Source organism: Corvus cornix, chromosome 14 (genome assembly GCF_000738735.6).
Source record: "Corvus cornix cornix isolate S_Up_H32 chromosome 14, ASM73873v5, whole genome shotgun sequence".
Lineage (NCBI taxonomy): Eukaryota > Metazoa > Chordata > Aves > Passeriformes > Corvidae > Corvus > Corvus cornix.
In genome coordinates, this window is record NC_046344.1 from 15,752,847 (window position 1) to 15,770,408 (window position 17,562).

At 56.1% G+C, this 17,562-nt stretch overlaps 1 protein-coding gene across 9 annotated transcripts in view; it reads left to right on the forward strand.

Annotated features, from left to right (window-relative positions):
- Positions 1–17,562, forward strand: part of LOC104684645 (ankyrin repeat and fibronectin type-III domain-containing protein 1-like) — a 247,639-nt gene that overhangs the window by 157,495 nt on the left and 72,582 nt on the right. For 7 of the 9 annotated variants that reach the window (XM_039560379.1, XM_039560381.1, XM_039560380.1 and 4 more), the window contains one exon: positions 15,267–15,307. In XM_039560379.1, coding sequence (XP_039416313.1) covers positions 15,267–15,307 — 41 coding nt within the window. Of the gene's footprint in view, positions 1–179; positions 254–15,266; positions 15,308–17,562 lie in introns of those variants that run through there. The other 2 variants (XM_039560382.1, XM_039560384.1) reach the window with 1 other exon arrangement.

The following is a 17,562-nucleotide window of genomic DNA, read 5'->3' on the forward strand; positions in this document are numbered from 1 at the left end:
GGAGCCGGTGGGATGGGGTGAGCACGAGGACATGGCAGGAGCCGCAGGGTGGGACCGGGAGTAGGTGCCACAAGGAAGGGCTGTGGGCGGCACGGGGAGGAGCAGGAGCCCTGCCCAGCCCTGAAAGCCCCAGCGGGTTGGAGATGTGCCTTTTGCACGCAGGATGTGTCACCTGCCTCCCGAGCGGCTGCTGCCTTTCGGCACAGCCCTTCCGAGTCGTCTCGGCTGCCGCAGGAGGATGCCCTGCCTCAATGTAAGAGCCTCTCTCCGTGCGCGTTGCCTTGCCTGGGGATGCTGGGCTGGGCTGCCCTCCTACAGCAGCCCAGCCCAGCTGGAGCTGGCTGGGGTTTTCTGGGGACCAGGTGGGCCCCGTCTCCCTGGTTTCCACAAGGACTGTCACCGTGCTGTCCCTCAGGTGACAGCGTGCTGCCCCCGAGATCCTTCGTGGGGCTGGGCCTCTCTGGGCTCTCCCATCACGCCACTGTCCCACAGGCATTCCTTAGGTTTGTTTGGTTATGGATTGAAACTGGTTCCCAGGTCCTGAGTGGTGGAGGAGAAGGGTTTGGGTGCCAGAGGGGCCAGGCAGCAGTGTGTGGTACCAGCTCTCGTGCTGGGTGGCCGCAGGGAGGTGGATTTGGAGCTCTGGATCATGGCCCCTTGGCAGAGCTGGTTTGGAAGCTTTTCAGGAGAGGGGTGCTGGGGCTGAAAGCTCTGCACAGCTCTGACCTGACCCACTGTGAGACAGCACATGGTTTTATAAAACAAGATGTGGGTGTGACATGGTGTGAGCTCTCTGCCAGGACTTACCAAGGCTGTCCTGTGTCATGGACATCCCTTCTGCTCCATCTGCGAATGCAGTTGGATGTGAGCCCTGTGGCAGTGTTTGCCTAGAGCTCTGCTGTGCAGCACTTGGCCAGGCTGACAGCGTCAAACCTCCTCTGCCTGCAGGAACAAATGCTTTGTAGTGGTGTGGGGCACCCCAGGGACCCTGCTGTGCCCCAGGCCTTGCAGCCTCAGCCTGGGGACAGGAGGGCACCAGTGGGGCTGGGGATGCCTCTCCCTGGGCACAACTGCCCCCGTCTTGGCAGGATGTTGGATGAGTCTCTGAGTCCAGTCATTGAAAACACCATTTTCTGGAGGCCCCAGAAGGCAAAAATAAATAAAAGGCTGTTGTGTGATAGGTTCTGGTGATACCCAACCGGCTGTGTGGTATAGGGGTCACTGGGCCCTGCAGTGAGGCATTGGGCTGCTGTCCCTTCACCTGGGCATGCACCCTGGCACGGAGCTGCTGTCCTGTACCTGCTGTCGTGTGGGGACTGTCCCAGCCAGGCAGTGCAACAGGCACAGGTGCTGGAGCAGGTTCTCAAATTCTGAATAAATTTGGAAGGTCTTTCAAGCTGCAAAGGGTTTGTCATTTGTGTTCTCAGTCTCACATGCCTGGTAAAGCTCCCGGGAGCCTTCACGCTGAGTCCAGAGAGGGGTGGAAGGTGGGTGCTCCCTTACATGCACTCCATTCTCTGTGCTGACAGCAGGACTGCCAATAAAACAACTTCCTGTTGTCTGTGGTGGTTCGTTGTGCCACTCTGAGAGCATGTGGAGCTCATCCAGCCCCACCTCCCTGGAGCGGTGTGGGAGCATGACGTGTGGCTTCTTGTGACCAGTAAACAGCATTTGGGGAAAGAAAAGAAAACCAGAAAGGTTGGTTTGTTAATCTTAGTGATAGATGAAAGAGCTGTCAGCTCCATCTTGAAATCATGAATCCCTGGGTATTCCTGGGACAGGGCAAAGGAATGCATCCTGCAGTATTTTTTCACTTGGAACGACCATTTGGCTCTTCTTGGCCTGAAAAGTTAAGCTTGGGCTGAGTAACAAATTAATGCCGTCTCTTAGTCACTGTCTGGCCGGGATGGAAACACTTCTCTGACCTGGTTTATCTGCATATCCATCCTGATGGCTTGGACAGGGCTCGCTGTTGGCTGCCGGCTCCTTTCCAGGGCGCTGCCGGCTCCGGCGCCGGTGCCGCGCGGTGCCGATGGTGCGGGGGGAGCTCAGACGTGGTGCTGCTGGTCCTCGTCAGGGTCTCAGGGCATGAGCAGAGGTGCTTTCTAGAAGGTTCTTACTTTTCAGGTTTTATCTTTTGGTTTTGTTTTGTAATGATTTTTATTAGATTGGCAGAGCTGGAGGAAATAATTTCTTCTTCAGGCTGCTTCTTCGTAAAATCGTGGAATGGTTTGGGTTGGAAGGAAGCTTAAAGCTCGTGTTGTACCAACCCCCTGCCATGGGCAGGGACACCCTCCCCTAGACCAGGGTGCTCCAAGCCCCGTCCAAGGTGGCCTTGGACACTTCCAGGGAGAAGGACCTGGAAGCTTCAGACCAGTGACAAGGGGAGTCTGTCCCCGGCCCTTGACTGGTTTAAAAACTGATGAAAGATAGGCTGTAGCCCTCATTTCCATGTCCTGGCCCAGATTTCCATCTCCTAGCTGTCCTTCCCATCTTCTCACCTGGTGCTGTGAGCAGTGGCTCCACAGGACTGGTGGGAGGAATATGGAGCTGCTGGGACACTCCCTGGATCTTCTGCGTAGGAATTCCAAACAGGAAAGGAAACTTGGAAGGCTAGCACCTGCACTTAGGGCATTGTTTGTGCAGTTCAGGCAAGGAACCAGCTCGTTGTGCAGTTTCAAACACCACGACACGTTCCTGGGGGCTCGGGAGTAGGTGGCCAGACTCAGGGTCACGTCCTGCCTCCCGTGTTTGTGTCACCTGCCCCTCGCTGCTGCGCCCACACCAGTGCCATGTGCTGATGCTAACAGCATTCCCAACACTGTGTTGCATCTGCAGAAATCCAGGAAAAAGGAGGGTTTTTATCCACCTCGGATCCAGTGCAGGGCAGGGGGAGCTTGAGGCTGCCCGTGTGGGGGTTCCTGCATGGGTGGGTGCTGTGGTCAGCACCTGCATCCCAGCCTGGGACTGGAACATCTCCACAGGGGTCAGAGGACCCTGAGAGGCCCCTGCCTGGTGCTAGCCCTGCCCCGAGCCATCCTCACTCCCCTGCTGCTCAGGGAAAAGCCTGAGCAAGATGGGCTGAAAATTAATTTACAAACCCCCAAGGAAGAGAGGATTTCCTAGTGCAGGCCAAGAAACGTGACACTGAGCAAATAGTAGAAAATAAAACAAAAATGAAGTTTGCATTGGATCTGGAAACGGACATTTAATGTGCAGCATCGATGGTGTCTGCGTGCAGGAATCTCCATTTCAGCTCGGGTCTCACAACGCAGAAGTCCCTGTAAATGATATTCCTGTGTGCACGTTCTGGAGCCCTGTGCCATGTCGTTAACAGAGCGCTCCTTCTGGGAGAACATTCTTCCCTCATTTTCTATCCCCATACATTAAATTGATAGTTTGGGGGATTACTGCTCTTTCCAAGCTCACATGGGTGGAGTCCCCTTTATATGGCCATGCTGGTATGTAGTGAATTTGAATTGGCGCAGCAGAAAACTGGAAAATTTGGAACAGATAACTGTCTCCTATCTTTATATGGGAACATCAGAGTTCCTAGCTTTATTCTGGGGTTCTTGCCATTCCAAATATAATTTATTCTTTTATATAACTGTTTTCATATGATACACTCTGAAGAGCGGATAATGGTTTGGGGAGGATATAATCATTTTTTTCCCCCTCCAAGGCTGTCTTCCCAATTAATGAGATTGAGAACACGTTCCAAAAATCTATTTTTCCCCTCCGGGCTTTTTCTAATGTACTCAATTTATTCTGTAGTGTGTCTTGTGCTTCCTTTATGGAGTTTGATTCCTAACGGTGGTGGTTGGCTGGCTGGAGCCTGTGTAAGTGCTCAGGGTACAGATGCAGTTGCAGGAGCAGCGAGGGACTGGCTGTCCCAGCCCCTTTCCACTTGGGACTTGGGGACATGGCAAGGTCGTTGTTGTCCCCACCTTATTGCTGACCTCAGTCTTACTCCCAGGCAGGGTGGCTTTGTGGGAAGCTGTGTGCTTTGTGGGGATGGAGGGGTATCCTCGTCCCCTGGCTCCTTCTTCTCTCCTGTCTGGATGAGAAGTGGGTGGCCAGGACTGAACCAGTGCTTCCATCCCTCAGGAAAGGCTGTTCCAAGAGAAATGTGTAAAGCTCCAGGGGCTCTTTCTTCTTAAAGCCTCACCTGTAACCAAAATAGATAAAGTTCTTGTCAATTTTTCTCTGCTCACGTTGGTGATGCTCCCAAAAACCTGTGGCATATTATCCTAGAATCATGGAATGGTTTGGGATGGAAGGGACCCATCTCAAAGGGACCTTGAAGCCCATCTCCTTCCACCCCCTGCTGTGGGCAGGGACACCTTCCACTGTCCCAGGGTGCTGCAAGCCCCGTCCAACCTGGCACTTCCAGGGATGGGGCAGCCACAGCTTCATATGAATTTCGGAGAGCTTGCTGCTCCAGAATGGGTTGGTTCATACCATACAAGCCCTATTTAAAAAAACAAACACTTTTAACTTGAGAGTAAAAGTGAATTTTTAGGCCTAGAGGAGTTACCTTGGGCCAGGGATGGTGGCAAAGGGGTGCTCAGAACAGACCTTGCAGTGTTACCCAGGTAGCGAGGTGGTTCCTGCTATGTCTGAGCAGTGGGTTTGCTCTGGATTGGTGCAGCTCAGGCTCTCCCTCCAAGTCACATGTCTCCCTGTCCTGACCAAAGCACATTTTAGCTCCTGTTGGCTTGGGGTAAAGCTGAGGCAGCACCCCAGGAATGTGTTGTAGCCTTTTGTAGCACGTGGCTTGCCCAGCCCCATCAGCTCCCCGGGGATGAGCAGTGCAGGAGGAGCAGGTTTCCTGTGCATTGGGCTCAGTGCTGGCTACTGAGGAGGAAGAGGAGGGTGATGGAGAGGCCAGCTGTGAGCAGCAGCCTTGTTTCGTGGTAGGCATGCCATTCTGCAAACAGCCCTGCTCTTCCTCCAGGGCTAGGAGCAGTTAAGATCATTTTGTGGTGGCAGTCACGTTCCCAGGAGTGGGGATTCACACTGACACTGTTTGAGTCAGGTGTTGTGTGACCTTGGGGAGCCACTTTCAGGGCCAAAAGCATGAGAGAGCTGCTCTCCAATGGTGTTTTGAACTGTGGGTGGATGTTGTTGTCCAGAGAAGCTGTGGCTGCCCCTGGATCCCAGGACGTGTTCTGGGCCAGGTTTGGAGCACCCTGGGCTAGTGGAAGGTGTCCCTGCCCAGGGCAGGGGTGGGATGGGATGAGATTTAAGGTTCCTTCCAACCCATTCCAGCACTGTAGGATTCTGTGTCTCGTGTGAGGGCTGGGTTCTGTTTGGTTCCTGCTGCTCCATTTGTGTCCCTGCAGGTCTCGTGGCTGTTAGTAACTTGGGGGCGGGTGACCAGCCAGGTCCCCCGGATCCCTGCTCTGCTCAGATCCTCCCCCTTTTCCCACGTGTGCTACCCCAGGAGTGGTTTGATGACAGAGGGCACTTCCTGAGGGTGTTGTGCTTTGTTGATCCTGGTCCCACTCACTGAGACAAAGGCATTGCTGCCTGCTCGGGGGCCTCTGGTGCTGCCCAGGCTCCCCCGTGGGCAGCAAACCCCAGGCAGTGGAGGTGGGGACACCCCGCTGTGTCCGCTGGCATCTGGTGCCTTGTCCCTGCCGAGGGGCTGAGGCTGCCGGAGGAGGGGGACATTCCCATGAACTTGGTTTTCCAGGCAGACTGGAGGGGTTCCCCCAGACCCAGTGCCGGGGGTGTCTGAAGGCAGCAGGAGAGACAAGGGGGATGCAGAGCTCTGTCCAAGAAGAGGTGAGGTGGCTGGAAGGACAGCAGGGATGGGATGGGACCAATGGCCTGGCTCTGCAGTGGGGTAGGGTGGGGGTGTGGTGGCCAGCCTGCCCCCTGCCCGGGTATCCCTGGGGGTCAGGGCCCTTGGACACCCCCTGACACAGTGTCCTGGAGACCCTCACCCTTGTGCTAGTTCCCGTGGGTGCCTCAGGGAAAGGTCTTTCCCAGCCCGAGCTGCAGCCCTGGCTCCTTTGTCAGAGGCTGCAGCGACAGTGGAGCAACCAGCAGGGAGGGGACGGGATGGAAAGGGAGGAGAGGAGAGCAGAGGGAAGAGGAGGGCAGGGAGGGCACCCTCGCTTGCTCCCCACGCTGTAATTAGCCGGGCTGGAAGGCAGAGCTGCTGTCAGGCTGCTGACACCCAGCCAGGCTGCGGGCGCGCGGGGCCGCGTGTGAAGAGCACGATGCAGGACAGGGTGTAATTAATTAGCTGCAGGCCCTGGGAGCTGGGAGCTGACTACTCAGATCCAGCTTCTTTTCCTGTCTTTTTTGTTTTTTGATCCAGTGAGGAAAGATAGAACTTCACCTATAAATGAGTATAAACATGTGGGAGGATGGAAGTGTCCAAGGCTAGGCTGGACGGGGCTTGGAGCAACCTGCTCTAGCAGAAGGTGTCCCTGCCCATGGCGGGGGGTGGAATGGGATGAGCTTTAAGGTCTCTTTCAACCCAAACCATTCTGTGTTTCTATGACCTGGTGTGCCCAAAGATTAAAAAACAGCAAAACCATTTGTAAATACCAGGCAGCACATGAATGCAATTACGAGATCAGGCAGCTGGCATCCCCAAAATGAGGCAAAATAAAAAAACCCACCAGGTTTTAGCAGGAACACAGGCCCGGCCACGCTCCCCTCCAGCGCGTGCTGTGCTCAGGGCTTCCCGCTATAAATAGCAGCGAGTTCAGCTCCACAGCTCAGCCCTGATCCTGCAAACACTTAAACCCAAGCACAGCTCCTTCCCGATGTGCTCCAAGCTGCTGTAATAGTTTGCAGGCTGTAATCATGGAAAAGAAGGACAAATAAGGTGGAGAAGGGAGAGTGTGCAGCCCCACGGTGGTGCTGGCCATGGGTGACTGTGCAGCCCCGTGTCTGCGGCTCTCCCGGCACCTCCCGCATCCTCCCTGCCACTCCAGAGGGTTGGATGGATGACAACACGGAGCCAAGGTGCCCAGGCCTGTGCGTGCCTGTCACCCTGGGTGCTGTGGAGCTGGCAGGTTTACAAGGTCCCCTGGTTTTGCCAGCAATTTTTGACAAGTTCTTCCATCCGGAGAAGCAGCAAGTGCAGGGTCGGGCTGTGCCGGCCTCGGCAGGGCTCCGGGAGCTCCTTCCACAGGGAGCCTCCAGCACAGAGCCTGTGCGTGCCTGCGTGGCTGTCTGTGCATGAATGAATTCCTAAAGGCATGCAGCAGTACAATAGCAGCGGGGAAAGCAAAGTTTCCTGGATGAGCTCTCAGTAAAGAAATGCTTTGAAGCTTGGGTCAGCCTTAGTGTGGTGTGAGCTGCAAGGGGTTTGCAGGTGAGCTCCCCTTGGCATGGGGAGCGTGGCTGGGAGGAGGCTCAGTGGGGGAAAGCCGGGCTGGGAAGATGCTGCGAGGGGTGGGAAGGCAAGGATGGAGTGCAAACAGGCTTGTTTAATGGGGGTGCTGGCAGATGCTCCTGAGCACACTTGCTTTTCCTCCCACAAGAAGGCAGGTTGGGGTGGAGCTGGTCCTCCGTACACGGCTGATGAAGAGCCCCAGGTCACTGTGAGGGTCTGTGCTGCAGCCAGCCCGGCTGTGTGGGTGTAACTGCTGAGGGAAGGAGGTGGTGGGAGGCGGGGGTCACTGGCGTGGCTTGTGGGACCAGGGCCTGGCTCCTTCCTCCTGCTCCAACACAGATCCCTGCTCCCCTGCACAGTGCACCTGTAGGGGTGAGCTCCGAGTGGAGGAGAAGGAAGAGGAGCAGAATTAATGATGTTGGGAAATTTGACACTGTCCTAGCTTGGCCTGGCCCTGAAGAGTGTACAACGTGCTGGCAGGGTCAGGCTGAGCTGCAGAGACGTGCTTTGGAGTGAGGGGCCGGTGATGGGGCTGCTGTCCCGGAGGGCCCACCCCATCACTGTCCTGGGGCTCAGGGAGAGGCTGGGTGGTGATCACAGAATCATGGAATACCCTGGAATGGACCCTCAGGGATGGGACCCAAGTTGGACCCAAGAGTTGGACCCAAGTCCAGCTCCTGGCCCTGCACAGACACCCCAACAACCCCACCCTGGGCATCCCTGGCAGCGCTGTCCAAACGCTCCTGGAGCTCTGGCAGCCTTGGGGCCGTGCCCATTCCCTGGGGAGCCTGGGCAATGCCCAGCACCCTCTGGGTAGTCACCCCATTTTCCAAAGAACCAGGTTTACGTTTGTGTTTCAGGCCCTAGAAAAACAGCCAAGTGTCCCCTCCTGGCTCCCAGCTGTGGGGTGGCTGAGCAGCCAGAGTCAACACTGAACCTCCATGGAGCTGAGCTGGAGCAGGCTGGTGCCCAGCTGGTCGCAGAAGGACGTCCTGGCATTGTGGGGTGCTGGGCTCAGGGTGGTGTCTGAGCAAGGCTGTGGCATCAGGGAGACACTGAAACGGTGTCCCCGGGGGTCTGTGGTGTCCTGGGCAGGGACAGCTGCTGCAGGACACCAGGAGCTCCCCAGCTCCCAGGTGTGGGGTTTGCTGCTCTGCTGAGGGGTGCCTGCAGGGCCTTGGTCCTGTTCTCTGGATTACTTCAGTGTACCGCTTGTGCATAGCCATGGTTCCTTTCTCCTTCCCCCCTCAGTGGTCCAAACCTCCTTTTCTCTGCTTTCCAGCTTGTTTTTCACCTCCCATTGGACTCAAAGCCCAGCTCGGATGTGCATCACTGCCCCGTGTGCGTGCACAGGGACAGGGCTGTTTGCAGGCGAGTGTGAGAGCTGCGTCAGGCCCCGCTCTGAGCTGCCTGCGATGAGGTACCTGTGGAAGAATGAATGTGCTGGAGCCATTGGCATCCTCCCCTGGCTGGGTCAGGTCTGGGGGGTTCGCCACCCCCTCCTCAGAGCCTTTGAGGCCGAGGCAGGAGGAGGCAGGATCACGATGGTGAGAGGCTGGGGCTGGCACACGCTGGTGGCTCACACCCCTCCCCATGGTGCCACTGGTGCTCTGGCTTTGCCAGAACACCATCCTCCAGCAAAGACCCTTCTATGGTTCCCAGTGGCTTGTGTCCTCTTCCCTCCTTCCCTTGAGCCAGCCCTTCCCATCTGAGCAGCACTGCCCGCCCCATCTGACCCTTCCCCTGCCACCCGATTTGTTTTGCTGTGTCACCCACCCTTTATTCGACACCCCTGTTCTCCACTGCTTGTTCTCCATACTTCAGCACACAGGCAGGATCTGCTCCCCACCCCGGATGGCCTTTGGGGGTGCAAAGCTGCCCCCAGCCTGATGGCCTAGAGCTCCCTCCAGGCTGGGACCCACATTGAAGGCAGGAGTTATCACTGTGATTTTCAGCTCAGCAATCTGGTTCATCCGGCCTGAAATTCAGGTTTTAGGATTTGAGGGTTCATCTGGCCTCAGTTGATGTTTTGGGGCTGCTTGGGGCTGTATTAGCTCGGGGCCCTGGCAGTGCCGGGGCTGGGTGAGGGGGGCAGTGTTGGGGCAGGTGATGGCAGGTGGGATGGCTGCTGGAGTCCACAGAGGGAGGCAGCATTCCCAGAGCCCTCTGGCTCCTCAGCCAGCCCTTGCCAGAGGGAGATGGGGTGCATGGAGTGCCCAGCCTGGGGCTGCTCCAGCCCTTGCCTGGGGGCATGCTGTGAGCTGGGCTGGGGGCTGCCATCTCCTTCCTCCTCGTCCCAAACAACCACTCACATCCCAGGCTCTGAATTTCATTCCCCTTCCGACAGTCAGGCATCACCTCCCGATTACTCATAACTGCAGCATGTTGCAGATAGACAGAGTTTGAGGAATGGCTGGGCCTGGGAGCAGAACCACCAGGATCCAGGGGGACAGCTGGGGTGGGGAGGACAGGCTGTGCAGCCGTCGTCCCCAAACCCTACCTTGCCCTGCCCTGGGGGCCAAGCACCTCCTGCCCAAGCCCAAATCCCCCTGGAATCTGCCCAGCCCAGCTCCAAGTGCAGCTCAGGGACGCTGAGGTGAGCAGGTGACAATGGCAGTGTGGCAGCACAGCCTGCAGCCAGTGATGGCTCATGAGTTCGTTTTGCAGAATCCTCTTCTAGCATGGAAAGATTGCTCATCCCTCAGTTTTCCTCTGGTTTGTTTGTGTGGGCATTGATTACGCTGGGAGTTACTGAGCCAGGTTTTATTGGAATGACTTAGAAAGCTGCTACCTGTGAGCAGCCACTGGTCTTTGGGGATTATTTTGGTGTAGTTGCAAAATAATTGCATGAGGCTTCTTCAGCCTTGCTAATAACTTTGTTCTCCCAGGGACACTGCCTAGAAAAAAGATGAGCCGAGATTATGCTTGGCAACATTTACGAGAGGAAAAAGTACAACAGAATTGATGTCTGCTGGCGGGAAGAAATAAATAAAACAATACCTCTGTCTTAGCCCTGCCATGAGCATCCTTGTTTCCAACCCCAGGTCTGAATTTTGGAATTCAGCACACTCCTTTAAATCGCTCATCATTTCTGTCTGCAGCATGCTGTGCTAATTCTGACCGGGGACCAGCAGGGCTGGCTCTGGAGATGAGCTGGCCTAGGGAATCTGGGCTGCCTGCTTATCTGCATTGTGTAACTCACAAAATTATTTACTGAGTGCCCGAAAAGTGAAATTAAACGAACAAATTCAAGCACCCCTGTTGGCCCAGATTTGTGGAATCAAGGAGTGGTTTGGGTTGGAAAGGACTTTAGAGCTCATCCCATCCCACCCCCTGCCATGGGCAGGGACACCTTCCACTATCCCTGGTTTCTCCAAGCCCCATCCAACCTGGCCTTGGACACTTCCTGGGGACCCAGGGGCGTTCATCATCTGGGACAGCACCCCTGTGTCCCACCTTCCTCTCCTCGCCCTGCTGGCAGCAGGACTGTGGGCACGGGAGGGATGGAGGGGGTATCCTGGGAACTTTTGGTGGCTGCCCTGGCCAGTGCCAAGTGCCAGGGCAGCAGGGGCTGCTCCTGCCCCACAGGTGCCTCTGTGCTGCCCATCCCCATGGTCTCTCACCTCAGTGTCTCAGGAGGAAAGGGTGGAGATGGGTCCGAGCCTCACTTGAGGTGTTTGTTTTAGGAAGACAGGCTGATAAAAGTTATTTCATTAAGGAACTTAAGCTGTGCTTCCTCAGCCCTGAGTCATCAGTGAAGTGAGCAAGCGAGGAGCAGCAGTGGGTCCCGCCGGAGGGTGACTCACGATGCGGCTCTGGGCTCACAGGGACTCTGAACTGGCTGATGCCCCTCTCCCTCTGTCTCAGCATGGCCAGGGGCTCCCAGCACCCTGAGCAGCAGCAGGAGGTACCCGGGGCCCTGTGAGGGTTGATTTGGGAGCTGAGCCACGCTGTAGCTGTGCCTCTCTGCCATCCCCAGCTCTGCGCTGATGCACAGGAGCCACGAGCAGTCACTGCTGAGACCATCCCAGAGCAGAGCATGCACACAGGCCGGTGTTTGAGCTCCTACTGTTTATTTGCATTGACAGAAGCCTGCAGGTCCCCTCTCAGTCCAGGAGGAATTGATCTTTCCTCCCAGAAGGCACAGGAAAACAGCAGGCCACCTTTTTCCCCTCTGCCTCTTTCAGTTCCCAGGCTTCAGGCACAGGAAAAGAAAAGCCAGTCCCAGCTCCCAGTAAGGTGAGGACCTGTCCCCTCTGCACTGGTTTGTTCAGTGAGGGCTGTAAAACCTGCTCCATCCCTCCCACCTGGAGGTGTTGAAACTCTGTTCAAGCCCAGTGCCAGGACATTTTTCCCAAGATCCAGGATGTGTGTTCCCTTTGCCTGACCCTGCTTCCCTACATCCCACCCTTCCCTTGGCTGCTTTCCCGTAGCTTCCCCTCCTGTGGATGTGGCTGAGACTGCGATACCCGGTGGGACTGAGGTGGCACTGGTGGCACTGTCCAGTCCTGCAGCTGCTGTCCCTTTGTGTGTGACTCTCCAGCGGGCAGTGCCCACGGCCAGTCCTGCCCACAGCCTCCCATCGCCCATTCCCTGCGTGATCCCTCATGAACCTCTTCAAGCCATCAGTGATCCCTGGTGGGGAGGATCTTCCCAGGCTGGGCTCCGAGCTCTCTCAGTGCTCCAGTTCCTACCAGGCTGTTGTGATGTCCCTGCCCTTGGAAAGGCCTCCAGCAAACTCTGCTCCATTCACTGGTGATTGTGCTTTCCTGGGCACTCTCCCAGAGCCCTCTGGATCTGTGGCCACCTTGGTTTTGTGCTTGCTCAGGAGGGAGAAATGCAGCGTGGTGGGATTGACCTGTGCAGCTCCATCTGCCTGCTGGGCTTGGTCCTGTTCTCTTCCGGAAAGGGAGTAAGGAGGCAAAGGGCTGTGCAGGGGCAATATGGGGAAACTGAGGCACAAAATGGGAAGAAATGGCTCGAGGCCAGACCTTGGGGTGGTGGTACAGCCAGGAGCTGATTCATAGCTCCTGGTCTTGCCCCAGGCCCAATTCCTTGGACGTGCTGCTGGAATTCTGCTTTTCCTCCTTATTTTCTATTTTCTTAATGAGCTTTAAAATCAGCAATTTTGGCTCATCATCGCTGTAATCACTGCCCAATTTATTGTTGGGTTTTTTTAATCTCTCTGCAAAGTTAGTTCCTCATTGTTTTATCCCAGATATCTAAAATCCTGGTTTTCCACTGGCTATGGCATTGATGGGAGCTTTTCCCATGGACCTCAGCCGTGGCTGGGTGGAGGGTCTGACTGTGTGGGGTGCAGGTTTTCCAGATGTTGTTTCAGCAGTGTTGAGAACGCGGTTTGCAAGTGATTTCTCTTTAAATATCAGCAGTTCTTCGTGATCCCCACAAGCACAGAGAGCAGAAGGAACTGAATTTGTCGAGGCTCATGAACTTTGTTGCAACTGATCCATAGTTTGGGAAGTATCACTTAGGGTTTTGGGTGCCAAGTTTAAAGAAGTAAGGAAATACCATATGGGAATGCTGTGCTGGAAGGAGTGGAGCTGTTCCTGGGTGTGCTGTGGGCTTGCAGGACAGCTCCCATCGCTCAGGTCCCATCACTCACCCTGCGCAGTTACTGCTGTGCTCATTTTGCAGCTGCCTCAGGAATGCATGGAGTGGTTTGGGAGATCTGGGGATCTGGAGATCTCTCAGCCCAATCCCCTGCTCAGTGCAGCATCACCTCCCCTGGCTTGTCCTGGACAGCCAGGACCATGTCCAGTGGGTCTTGGATGTCTCCAAGGATGGAGACTCCACCACCTACCTGGGCAGGTTGTGCCAGTGTTGGATCAGGCCAGTTTGGTGTCTGGCCATTGATTCGTGGGGCTTTGCTGCAGCTTCTTGCTGGTCAGAGGAGCAGCAGGGACAGCCAGGGGCTGTCCCCATCTCCACCCGGTGGGGTGCTCAGAGCTCTTGCATGTTGACAGTCGGCACAAGGGCAGGTGACATCCTAGAACCACAGAACCACAGGATCTCCTGAGCTGGAAGGGACCCACAGGGATCATCCAGTCCCACCCTGGCCCTGCACAGACACCCCAACAACCCCACCCTGGGCATCCCTGGCAGCGCTGTCCAAACGCTCCTGGAGCTCTGGCAGCCTTGGGGCCGTGCCCATTCCCTGGGGAGCCTGGGCAGTGCCCAGCACCCTCTGGGGGAAGAACCTTTCCCTGATATCCAACCTGACCCTCCCCTGGCACAGCTCCATGCCAGTCCCAATGAGTTTCCCACCCCAAAGGAAGCTGCTCCTTGTGTGCTCCCAGCTGTGCCCCAAGACCTCTGTGTGCCCTGGGCTGAGCACGAGGATGTCACACATGCAGACCCACATACCCTGTGCCATGGGGTGGCTGCAGCCTCCCCACTGTGCTGGTGACCAGCCAACATCTCCGTGCCGTGGAGAGGGTCACCCACCACTGAAACACATCCCTACCTTGCTGGCTTGGCCAGAGCCTCCTTTTGGTTATGTTTTGGTGACAGTGGATCCCTGCCTGCTTAAAAGCTGGGGTCCTCCTCTCCCTGCTGGCTTTGGTGGGAGCTCTCTTTGGTTTTGGCCAGTGAGGGGAAGCTTTGGGATTGCTCTTGCGGCCCTGATTAGCATTCGGCCCCGCTGCTCCCGCTGTTTCGAGTTGGAGCTCGCCATTGCCTGGCAACCACAGAGCAAAACTACAACAGCCGCCCCGGAGCCCGAGCGGCTCCCACGAGCCTGCACGCACCGGCACACGGGGCCAGGGCCAGGGCCACCCCGCCTGCTGCTCACCGCCCCCCACCCCACAAGGTGCAAGGACAAGGATCATCCCCAGGACGAGGAGAAGGAGAAGGAGAAGGAGGAAGAGGAGGGGAAGGAGGAGAGGGCTGTGGTGGTGCAACGGCTTTGGCAACACCCAGGTCTGGTGGGTCTGTGTCTGTCTGTCCCGGTGCCGCCTGCCGCGAGCATCCCACTGTGTTGGGCCTGCCCTGCACACCCCGTGGTGCAGGTACCGTTCTGAGCTCAGGGAGCTCGTGTCACTTACTGGGGCCTCGGAGCAGGGCTGGGGGCCGGTCTCTTCTGTGGGTGCCTCTGGGACAAGGTGTGTTGGGGTGAGACTGGGATGTGTGTGGGGTACACGGCCCCATCGGGCATGAGGAGCAGCGCAGACTCTGTGTGTGTGCTGTGCACACTCCTGGCCACGCACCCCAGCTGGGCTCTGTGCGGTGCCCATCGTCCCCAGTGTCCCCACGGGCAGGCTTGGCCTGACTGGGGTGTCACAGGGGACCCTGGCACAGCCCATCTGTGGTGCTCTCAGACTCCATCGTGCTGGGGGTGGAGTTGGAGGCACTTGGGAACCTGAGCGAGCATCGGGGCTGTCTCTGCTTCCCAGTTTTGCACGTGCTTGGGGCCTGATGTGGTTTTCTTGGCAGAAGAATTTTGTTTTCCCACTCCTGGCAGGAACTGTGGGCCTGGGGCTCAGCCCCTGACCAGAGGGTCTCTGCAGCAGTGGTGGCTCAGCCCCTCCACCAAACCCTGCACTTTGTCATCTTTCCAGCTGGGCAGACTTGAAAGGACTTGAGTCCCCTCCTGACACAAGGTGCCACACTTCTGCAGGTGACAGGAGACAGACATGCCCGAGTACACTGAGTTCAAATCTAATGCATCCTCTCACCTCTAGTTTAACTCTCTGTCTTTACATCCTTGGCTGCTGTGGGCTCTGCCTATGGCTGGAGGTCCAAGCTGTCCTGTCCAGCCAGCCCAGCCAGACCCATCGGGCAGGGAAATAACAGACATGTGCCTTTCACTGCTTCCCCACACATCCCCATCAGTGATACTTGCTTGGCAAAGGGTTAAAAAGAGAAATCTGTCTTTTGTGTTTTGCAGAGCCTGGGGTCGGCGGACAAGAGGGACTTTTGCCAGCCAAAGTAAGTGCCAGTAGCAGTGGTGAGTAATTGCATGGAAATTCCCGGCTGGTCCATCTTACCCAGCAGCTCCATGGCTTGCTAAGATTAGACACTTCAGTGTACAAGAATAGCTGCTGCAATTACACAAGTGAGGATAACAGTGGAAGGGCTGTCAGTCATCCTGGCTTCGGGGCATATGCAAATCCTTCCATCAGGTCAGAAGCAGCCGTGACAGCTTGACTGAGCCTGGGGGACAGAGCTGGGAGCGGGGGGCACACGGGTGACCTTTCCCACCTCTGGCTCCCTCTGCTCCTGGTTTGCACAGCTGAGCTGCTTTGGAGAATCGAAGGGTTCCGCTGTGTGTCACACGGGCTGATCTCGGAGCGCGTCTCCCCCGGCCGTGTATTGACGGTGGTGCCTGTTGTCTTCCACCCGCTGTGTTTGGTACAGCACTGTCAGCTGCAGGGGGAGAGGAGGCCAAGGGGTTTTTTAGAGCCATGGACATGCAAAAGTTACTGCAAACCACTCCACCAACACAGGCAGCTGGTTACTCGGCGTGTGGGGTAGGTAACAGAACCTCGCCACAGCACGGCACCTTCCAGGCAAGAAGGTTGTGCTTGCTGGAAGGACAGGTTTGTTCCCATCATCATTTGGATAATGGCACACTCTGTTAAAAGCCCTCCTGAGAGGCTGGGTTGTGCCCTGGCACTGAATTACGTGTTGTGCTGCTGAGCACATCACCTGTGGGACCTTGTGTTGCTCCTGCTTTGCTTGGGGAAGTGAAGGCCTTCAGGTTATGACCTTTATTCTGGGAAAAAAAAAATAGGTGGATTCGAAGTTGTGGGACAGTGCTCTGATGGGCAGGACTATCAGGGGAGCATGGCTTTGGAAAATTCAGAAGGAATTGGGTTGAGGAAATTTCTCCTCCGAAGCTCACTGTCCTTCTGCTCTTGCTCACTCTTTGCTGCTTTCCCAAGCATTCCTGCAGCGCTACATCCCAGAAGTGCCAGCACCGTGGCAGCATCCTTGGTCCAAGTTAGGCTTGGCCTTGGAGGGAGCATGTCCAGGGGTGGCAGGCTGTGCCAGGGAATGCTGTATGGAACTGCCTGCTCGCTGTCTGTGGTGGGAGAGCAAATGTGGAGTGTGTGTGTGTTCCTCTGACGGCCCTTCCCCTCCTGCCAGTCCATCCATGAGGTTTGAGGTACAGATCTCCCGCTGGGTTGCCCCAATATGCAGTGGAAAGCACACAGGGAGGTGTAGGGAAGGTGGATCTCTGCTGTGGGAAATCAGAGGTGCCCAGAATGGAGCTATGGGATGTTCTTCAGTTATCTCCTGACTCCACTTTATGCCACCGAGAGCTTTTAAAACTCAGTGCTGGTTTCTAGGTCCATACTGAAAGCCTGATTTGGGGAGCTCCTCTGCCTGCTCACCCGAAGGCAGTGCGGCTCATCAGCTTCCCGAGACCACAGGCAGAGAAAGACTTCTGGAAATACAGCCAGAGCCATTTCCCAGGCTGGGTAATCCCACCCGGCTTTCTGGGAGATCAGAGGAATATCACAGGAGGTTATGGAGTCACCGCGGGTGCCACAACAACACGAGCGCACGTTTGGCAAAGAACTCATGGCTGTGCTTTTGTGACCTCTCCCAGCAGCTGTCCAAGATTTCGGTGCTCCCGACTCTAGTGCTGTGCTTGTGAGGAGTCTGTGTTTTGACAAGCAGGTTTAGAACACATTGAAACATCTCCCATGTCTCTGTTCCAGCTGAAGCTTTGGGGAGGCTTGAAGTAGGAGATTTGGAGGAAATATGTAAAGAGCTCTTACTGTTCAGATTTCCTGCCATTTCCTGTGGTTTTGGCGGTTGGTAGCAACAGTTTGTGGTGCTGCATTTATAACTCATCTCCTCTGAGAAATGAGGAATGTTTCTCTACCTTGAGTGGGAGAACATGGGTTTCCCATCTCGCTGAAGGTGTGGAGCTGCTGGGTCAGAGTGGGGGGTGCTGGTGCAGAGCTCCTGCAGACACAGGATGTTTTACGGGTGTTTGTTTCTCTGTGCCACAAGCCCATGGCCCCTCCATGGTCTGGCCCAGCAGCTGTGCCTTGGCTGATCATACCACTGTGACCTTGGTTAACACCCAGCCCGTTTCTGCTCCTCAGTGGCTGTTTTGGGCTTGGGATGGGTCAGTTTGTGGCCATGATGTGGCCTGGTAGCACTGCCCCCATCCCATCTGGCTTTTTGATCCACCAGCTGATGCCACACTGTGTCTGTTGCAATCCGTC